The sequence below is a fragment of the Dromaius novaehollandiae genome, chromosome 3, assembly GCF_036370855.1.
Source record: "Dromaius novaehollandiae isolate bDroNov1 chromosome 3, bDroNov1.hap1, whole genome shotgun sequence".
NCBI lineage: Eukaryota > Metazoa > Chordata > Aves > Casuariiformes > Dromaiidae > Dromaius > Dromaius novaehollandiae.
In genome coordinates, this window is record NC_088100.1 from 103,276,480 (window position 1) to 103,285,684 (window position 9,205).

The following is a 9,205-nucleotide window of genomic DNA, read 5'->3' on the forward strand; positions in this document are numbered from 1 at the left end:
AGCTGTTGTTTAGAAGGTGTGTGCAAACTTCACTATTTAAGGGGGATCACAGTAATAAACCTTGTAAACTTTTGCCATAACAGCACCAATATGCAGCTTGCCTCACGAGATTGCTTAACACACCTGACAGCAGCCTGTGGCGGTCAGCTTCCTGAGAGCATAGGCACTTTCCCCCATGCCCTAGCTCTGCAGGGTTGGCCCAGTTCTTCACACGGGGATGCTGCTCATCATCCCCACACTGCACGATGACATGCCCTCGCTCCTCTGTGTGTCTGGTCTTGCTCTGTTTTTGTTGTCCACAAGAGAACTTGGTTTGTATTAGCTACTTTGCCTCTGCTTTCCGCCAGTGTACACAACTGCCTTTGGACAGCCCGTGGAAAAGGGTGTTATCTCAAGCAACAGATGAAATAGGTATTCTCTTGAGGTGCATTCATGCATTTTACTCAAGAAGCATTTAGAAACAATCCCTAAGATCGAACCCATTTCTATCTCCCTGCTGAATCTGCTGACTGCTAGGATCCATGCTAGCTGACTGTGGTTAAAGACTTGCTGCGTAGTGGTACAGCTTCAGAAGGGTGCTCCCATCCTTCATTTCATGATGATTGGGGGCTCTTCTGGGAGATGTGGATTTGAACCCATTCAGCCAGAAGAGAGAGCCGAAGCTAACTTCCACTGCTTGCGTGCGGGCTCTACAGAAAACATGGCTCTTGTTGCCACCGTCCCATCCTCCTATCGTTCCCTAAAAAGGGGGAAACCCTGCCCGAGTCTTTTAACGACTGGTCATGGGTGCTTCTCCTCAGCAGAGGATTCACTGCTGTTCCTCCTGAGCGAGGAGCGTTGTCCTCCTGCAGTGCCAAGGAAAGTGTCCCAGGTGCAGAGAAGCTGGGGTTTGGGGCTTCCTCTCGGCATCAGCATTGCCGGTGGTGAGCTGTGCAAGGCATCCCTTGTCATGTTCACTGTTTGCATCCTTTTCTGGTCAGGTGTTTAAATCCTCAGAGTCCTCACTGCCAGCACTACAGTGCGAATGTGATATAAATATCTAAATTAGAAGTAGTTTGTAGTAACTTTATTCTACATACAATAACAAACACCAAACTGATTATCCCTCTGCCAGCCCAGAATGTTTCCCTATGCTATATGTACAGTATGGAGCAATCACCTCCTTTGGAACGTAAAAAAAATGACATTTTTAACCTGAGGAAGGAGAGAATAAATAGAAAAAGAATAGATTCTAAGTCACAGAGATGAAACCTTCCTTATTTGTGCTGATTTTGTGAATAATCATTTGAAATAGCAAGCAGAGAAACTTTGGAGGAAAAAAAGATGGAAATGGAGGGACCTTTCAGTAGCTATTGCCTGTCACAGCTCTCGCTGCTCGTCCCGCCGGCAGCACAGCCCTGCGCGTTGCGGCTGCGGGCCTCTCACTACTCTTCACCCGAGTAAGGCAGGAGAGTTATTTAATTTCCAGGCAGAGGGGCCTCGCCGTGACCTCCTCCCGCGCAGGAAGCGGCGAGCCGGGGCGGGGCGGGGCGGGGCGGGGCGGGGCAGCCCGGCCCCCGCGCGCCCCCCGCGCGCCCCCTGCGCCATGGCCGGCGGGCGGCCGCGGCTGTTGGCGGCGCTGCTGGCGGCGCTACCCTGGGCGCTGCTGGGCGCGGCGCAGCGCGAGCTGCGGTTCCGGCCGGCGCCGGCCGAGGGCCCGGTGCGGCTCTTCACGGAGCCCGAGCTGGCCAGATACGCCGGGCAGGAGGTAGCGCCGCGGCCGGGCCTGCGCGGGGCCGGGCGGGGGGGAGGAGGAGGAGGAGGAGGAGGAGGAGGCCGGGGTAACTCGCTGCTTAGGCCTTAGCGGGCAGGCTGTGGGCATGCGTGCGCTGCTCGCCCGCTGCGGAGCTGTGCTGCTGGCGGCGGCTGGCTGGGGCGCGCGCAGGTCTCGCCCGGAGGGGGCTTAGGTTTTTATTTTTTTCCTACATGATTATAGAAGTAACAAAGGAATTTCAACTCCAGAGTTTGTTGTTTTCTGTGACACACAAGTCTCAGCTAAAGTTCAGGTTCAAAATGATGAAATCCTGAATCGATACATAGTTGTCTTCTCCTTTGAAAAACTTGCTGGCCCACCTTTTCAGGGTATTCTCGAGATACTTGCAAGAAACTAACCATCATCTTACTGACTAAAAATGTATCTTACCAGCAGAAGACAAAGCAGAAGCACTGGCTTATTAAGTAAAGCAGATGTCAGCAGATCAGATTTGTGTGTTTATATCTTTTTCTCTTATTCAAATGAAGAATTCTGTTTGCTGTACACCTTTTTATCTTCAGCAATATCCCTCTGCACTAAGAATAGGAAGAAGTAATTAATCATCTTCAAGCAAACACATGTCATGAGGTGACTTGCAAGATGGAAGTGTCTACTATGATTGTGACATTTAGGTTAAATAGATTCTCCCATTCCATATGCTTAAATCCTCAGAAATCCTCTGGGACAATTTAAAGTACAAGCAAGAAATTTCAAGAGATACGTGTGTGTTTGTTGGTATGTGTGTGTGTATATATAGAAACGAGAGCCAGATCTTTGCAACATAAACAGTGTTTTAACCCATGTCTGTTCTTCTACTATTTACTACCCAAACAGAACAAAACATTTCTGTATAGAAAGCAGGAAACAGTCATACTCTTCATGCATACTAGTCAGAATATAGCTGCTTGGAAATACAATGTCAGTGATAGATAGCTTTCCAGATAGAACTGTAGTATTTTTTTAGAAAGCTGCTTGTGATGTGGGATTTCACAGCCTCTATTGTTTATTTCCTTTTATAGCCTCCAATACTTTTTTTGTTTTTGTTTCTTTTCTCTCTGCTGCATATTGCCAATAGTTGACATAAAGATGCATGAATAGGTAGCAGACGAAAGCTTTCAGAGCAGCCCGGTATAGAACTGCCACGTAATGTATTGCCCAGATACCCACAGATGTCATTTTTACGATGTAGCTGATGATGGGGTCAGACAAAGTATCTTAGCTGTATATTTACTGTGCATTTGATTGCAAGCTCATTGAAATGCATAGCAGAGAATTTCATTCTCTTCTCAGTGTGCTGAGTGCTTATGGATTTCACAGCCAAAAGCAGGTTTTTTTTTTAACCTACATGTTTTTTTACGTAATGTTGAGGACCTACAGACTTTCTTTCTTTCCAGGAAGGACAGCCCATTTATCTGGCAGTGAAGGGAGTAGTATTTGATGTCACTTCTGGAAAAGGTGAGTTTGTTTGTCACTCTGCTGTCTACTTTGTTTTCATGACATTGTTCAGTCATTTTTTAATATCATCAAACCATTAGAAATCTGAAGTTCAGCTGCAACAAAATGAATATACTTTTTCCTTTTTTTAAATCTCACTTTTCCTCCTCTGAAACCTCCCAAGCTAAGGCTTTGCCAAGAACATGCACTGGTCTGAGATGACAGTACATGTAGACAAGGTAGTGTGGTCGAGTTAGCTTAGCCACTGACGATGGTAAGTGCTGAACAGGCCTGCCTGGGCCCCTGAGTCCTCGCCAGCTGTGGAGCCTGGCCACATGGGAGCCAGGGCTACGGCATTTTATCGCGCTGGGTACATGAACTGACTAGATCAAAGCTAATTGAGATGTGCCTGTATCACCTTACACAACATCAGTATTGCCTCAGCTTTATGTCTCCTTTTGCGCTGGTGTTTGCCTACCTGTGCTCTCCAGTGGTCTGGTCAAAACTCTTGGAAGCGTTGTTTGTGACTTTGGATGGGGGGGCCTAAGTAACCTTTTCTCTTTTAAAATGTTCTTATTTCATGAGACTTTATGTCTCATCAGTTACACATCAGCCATTTATTACTGTAGTCGCTGTCTGTGCCTTGACTAGGAAATAAAGATGTTTTAATTTGAACTCCTGTTACTTTGAACTCCTGTTAATTCAATTTACAATGGAAAAGACAGTAATACTTTTAACTGTGTGAGCTAGTTGAAGTAATCTCTTTGAATTGTATCTTGGGTTTTTACTGAAAAAAAAATTGTTAACAGGAAAGCTAACACACTTGCTGTAAAATGTTTGGAGGGACCAGCGGGGTCCTGGACATTCGCCTTAAGGTCATAATAGGCAACTTAATGTTTTGCTGCTTTGTTTGTACTAAGCTTGCTAATTCACCTTATCTGGACATACATGTTGACTGATCTTCAAATCCTAAATTAGACAAGGCTTGGCACTGCAAATTCTGTAGTATGCAAACCTCCTATGAGAATGTAAAGCATAGTTCTCTACATAATAGACAGATTTTAAGAATGCAGTACAAGAGTTTAACAGCTGTATTTTACAGTCCCACCATCTATTTTTTAAGCACTGAGATATACTATCAAAATAAGGTAGCAACTCAAAAGTCAGTTTTGGAAAGAAAAAATCTTAGACTTGAGTTGTTGTTTTTGGTTCACCGAGAGGTGAACTGTGTGAAAAGTAGCAGCTGAATCCACCCTCTACAATGTCAGAGCATCAGGTTTTTTTTTTCCTCCCTCTGACAGAATTTTATGGAAAAGGAGCCCCATATAATGCTTTGGTTGGAAAAGACTCAACGCGAGGAGTTGCAAAGATGTCTCTGGATCCAGCAGATCTTACTCATGACATAGTAAGAAACTGGTTTATTAGCTTAATTCCATTTCGCAAAGTTTTATTCTTTTGCTTTGTGTTCTGCTAGTCAATGGATATTAAAAACTAGCAAAGATGATGAATGGTTATATTCAACTAATTTGTATTATATTCATTTAGGTAGATTCACATCTTTTAGTCTAATTTGAAAACAAAATGAATCAATATTCTTTAAATACATAAAATGATTATGTATTTACTGCTCATGAATGCTGTAGTCTTAACAGCCTTGGAGAGGGAAGTTTTTAATCTGCAGAACAAGTACAACTTCTGTAAGTAAGCGTGTTAAGGAGAAATTACCTGCTGTTTAAAAAGATACTTTCAAAGAGAGTAAATCACTTTCTTTGTTAATTGGTTTAGCTTATCCTGTGCCACAGGCAGTGGATGCTGTGACAGTGAGTTAGTTGTTGCTTGTTTGTGGTGTTAGCTTCATGAACTAACAGTTTGTTTTACCTGAACGTATTAAAATTTTGTCAAAGATGAATTTGAATGAAAAGAATAAGATTACAAATTATACTATCAATTCCGTTAATTATGCTCTGCAAATTAAACCCAAAAGCTGACCCTAAGGTTTAGAGTAATCAACAAAAAAAGAAAAATGCTTGTAAATACCTGCATTTTTATTTCTTTGACCATATTTCATTTAGACAGGACTCTCAGAAGAGGAAATAAAGTCCCTGGATGATATCTTCAATAATGTTTACAAGGCCAAATATCCAATTGTTGGCTATACTTCTCGAAGAATTCTGAATGAGGACGGCAGCCCCAATCTAGACTTTAAACCTGAAGATCAACCACATTTCAGCATTAAAGATGAGTTTTGATGAGCATTTTAGTATCTAGAGAATACCCACAGGGCCACAATAGAATGAGTATTAGGTTGTTTCCTGGAAGGAGGAACATTTTCTGCAAACTATGTGTGTACACATTCATATATTTTCTAACGAGAAAACTGATTGATGATAGGTAATTTTTGGAATGTGTTCTGGAAAACAGGGAATCAAACAGATCTATGTTAGTAGCACATACTTGTGCTGTTTGCTCTGAATTGTTGGTATTATTTCATATGGAAGTTCTTACTGCTTGTATTTTTCTGTCTACAAGCATATAATCTAAAATTACATTCTTTAAAAGAGATAAGGAAGTTTCTAATAGTCAAAACATCAGTGGTCTTCATGTAAATCCCAAGTTGTTTCCCATTCCTTTGAAAACGGAATGTATTATCTGGACCAGCTAACATCAATTCTCTATACTTCAGTTTCTGTGATTATAAGTACTCACATATATAAATAGGTGTAAAAGATGCTTGCTCTTAAAAAGGCATTAAGGGATTTAATATTTGACAGGTTTGAGAATACCGGAAATAAAAACAGTCAATCTCTTAAAATGTAGTTACAGTGGAATATTTATGTGAAGCCTACAGCTATAAAACAAGAAAAATAAACCTTTTTCCCTCTTGAGAAATACTGTGACATTTTCAGTAAGATTCTTATTATGTTAGTTTTAAATAAATGACACCTCATTTTTATTTTTTTAAATAATTATCAAAGATGTCATCTATATTAGATTGTGATGATTTCCTTCTAGCTTCCTCCACTCTTTCTCTGACAAAAAAAGGAAATGATAACCCACTGTTTCCCACATACTCCTACAGCACAAGTTTATTACACTAATTTAGAATCCTGTGGATATTTTTAGCATCTTCATATTGACAATTTCAGCCTCTTATTTTTAATCTGTTAGTCTTTCTTTGTTTTAGTCTGGTTTCATCATTGCTCAAGCATCTTGCTCTTGAAGGTGTGCATTCAAATATTCCTCTTCGTTTTAACTTAATATAAATCTCCAGATCTGTAGGGTGAAAGAAGTCCTCTCTTTATCAATTTTCTCTGGCAGTATTTCAGCAATCAGAGGGCAGTAAAAGCTTATATTATATAAATTGCTGCTAACCACTGACTTTGACTAACTGAAGTAGAACGTAAACTCTCGTGTACGTGGATTTACCTGCCGCTGTGACAGGTTCAATTAATACTGAAATATTGAGCAGCTGCTCCCAATTTCTCAGAGCTACTTTGTTCTATTTCTTTAGCATTTTGGCTGCTTTCTTCGAAAGAAAGATTTTATTACGTGATTGTCTGTTTTATGGCTTGCATATTGTAGTGTGTCAAGAGGAAGGGACAGATGCCTGTCAGTGAAATAACTAGAAAAGTTTTTTCTATTTATTATCCTTTGTTAAACAGTGTTACTGATTTTACTGTAAATTCATTTTGTATCTTACCATTAGACCACATAAGCTGAAAGAGGGGCTCCATGGGCCACCTTGTTTTCTGCTGTTCTGTGGTGTTCTGGGTCAAAATAAATAAATTAGTATTGAAGTAAAGAAAATGTTATTGCTTCAGAAAATCATTGCTGTATTGCTGTAACTGCCAATCTCTTGACTAGACACCAGCAGGAACGGGGAGTTGGCCTGTTGATGATGCCTGCCTACAGGTAGCACTGTATACCTGCCATCTTTATGGGAATGTGTATGGGGTGGGTGATAATAGTGGTGCTTGTTCTTTTGCCAGTATTTCACAGATCAGTTTCCAGTGTCTACATATTTTTCGCCCTGCCCTGCCCTGCCCTGCCCTGCATGTTTCCTTAGGGGCAGCTGCAGATGTGCTTCTATGATTATTGTAAATTGTCTTGGCTTCATCTGAGATCAGTATATCCATCAGCATTTAAAAATTTTATCCACAGAAATTTTGTAGCTGGATTGTAACACATTGAGTGGCGTGGTGTTCTTATTCTCTCCCTGCTTTTCCTGTTCATGCTATGGAGCTCACCTTTGCTGATCCCAAAGTAGATAAGGCATCTTCTATTTATACTAACTTTCAGGTGCATTTCAGTGAAGAAACCCTCCTGTTGCAACGGTATTATTGAAATGGTGATATAAAAACTCTTTTAGTGTGAGATCCTTTCAAATTCAACCTGCTCTCACTTGTGCCTGTGAAGGGAGGGAGATGTCCCAGTCCTTCCATGCTGTTAATAACAAGAAGATTATCACAACTGAATGCATTTAGAATGCAGAATGCTTCCTGCTTGTTTCTATTTCAGTTTTGGAACTGAAATACTCACTTCTGTTTAATCACTTCCTAAGTTATTTCACTTCAGGTTCCCACTCAATAGAACAGTGTTATGATAATAAGGCTTTCAGTGGGCCACCAGAAGGAATATATCCTTGACATGGATATTCTTTACTACTGTTCACCATCGTGAAGTATTGTTACTGATAACATGTTCACTGACTACTTTTTCAATGAATTCAGAGTCCCACAATATTTCTTTTAGTGTTAATATAATGACACTGTTTTATTTCTAAGGTTGTTACATGTTGACAGCCTGCAATTTATTTTGCTTAAAAGCATACTGTCTGCTATCGTTGTTTTGTTCAGTTAGTTGCATTTGCTTGACCTTTGTATTATGCCAGTAAGACAAGTGCCTTCGCTATCTATAAATGGCACTCAAAACAATCAAACTGTGCAAAGCCCTATTATCCCCTTCCCAGTCTCCCACAGCTCATTTGGAGAATGATGAATTTCTTTTTAATTTATTTGGAGCTTCCTGCTAACATTGCAAATGTCATTGTTTGTGCTGTGCTGCTTCTAATCTGTGTCTTCTTAATTTGACGTGAGGGTTTGTATGATCAAAGGTTTTAATGAATTGCTGTGCCAAGAAAGAACTTCTTTTAATAATAATTTACTCTCCAGAAAGCAGAGAAATACCAGATGGGTTCATCACTGAGGAGATGCATAACCTGAGTTTTCCACTTGACACTTTTTCCAATAGCTCCTTACTTTTTGTCTTAATACATTTGTCCTAATACATAACTTTTGTGATAGGACTTTGAAGTCGGATGTTCTTATCTTAAGAAGAGGCTAGATTTTGTGATCCTTACTTTAAGAAGGATTTGTCTGATTAACAACTAGAGCGAGAGGAATAATTATATAAGCAACGAAAATTCAGTAAAGGGGTTCCACTGAGCTTCAAAATACACATGAAATGCAGATCAAAGTATTATCTCAATTTTTGCAGTTGTAGAAACTCCAGTTAAATGAAATCAGGCTAAGAACATGTATGGTATGTTAGTAACAGCATTATTTTTCATCCTAATCAAAACAAGACCACTAGCCAGAAGGATATTTAATAGAATGCAGAAACTCTGAATCTTAGTTATAATCCCACAGGCTGACATTTTTCCAAGAAGCCCCCGGACTTGGGATTGGACATAAAATAAAGTTGTTCCTTTCTTAATAATTGTAACGTGTGTATTGTCACCCTTCTTTCTGTGGCCCTTTGCTAAAATATAAGAGTTTCATCGATTTAAATGAATTAATTTCTGTATTGGTTTTCTTATGCAGAACAGGCCTTCTTTATCTTTCAAAACGGCTGCCTAGGCTAAACCAGTAATCTTTGTGGTCTGACAATATCAGTTGTCAATTTGGAGTACTGTAGGAATCAATGCTACATCATGTTTCAGACTGCACTTGTCAGACCTGCCAGACTTTTACATTTCAG

At 40.4% G+C, this 9,205-nt stretch overlaps 1 protein-coding gene across 1 annotated transcript; it reads left to right on the plus strand.

The window, feature by feature from the left end:
• The first annotated feature begins 1,524 nt into the window (after positions 1 to 1,524).
• On the plus strand, positions 1,525 to 8,944 carry NENF (neudesin neurotrophic factor). Its single transcript, XM_026110628.2, has 4 exons — positions 1,525 to 1,747; positions 3,187 to 3,247; positions 4,528 to 4,631; positions 5,299 to 8,944. Exons 1-4 carry the CDS (start codon positions 1,586 to 1,588, stop codon positions 5,473 to 5,475), a joined length of 504 nt encoding a protein of 167 aa, XP_025966413.1. The 5' UTR covers positions 1,525 to 1,585; the 3' UTR covers positions 5,476 to 8,944.
• The last annotated feature ends 261 nt before the right edge of the window (positions 8,945 to 9,205 follow it).

Bases quoted from the DNA above. Each gene is read 5' to 3' on its own strand.
- NENF (XM_026110628.2), top strand. From the start codon at position 1,586: ATGGCCGGCGGGCGGCCGCGGCTGTTGGCGGCGCTGCTGGCGGCGCTA. The intron at 1,748-3,186 runs GTAGCGCCGCGG...CTTTCTTTCCAG, and splicing joins CCAGATACGCCGGGCAGGAG to GAAGGACAGCCCATTTATCT. The intron at 3,248-4,527 runs GTGAGTTTGTTT...TCCCTCTGACAG, and splicing joins TGATGTCACTTCTGGAAAAG to AATTTTATGGAAAAGGAGCC.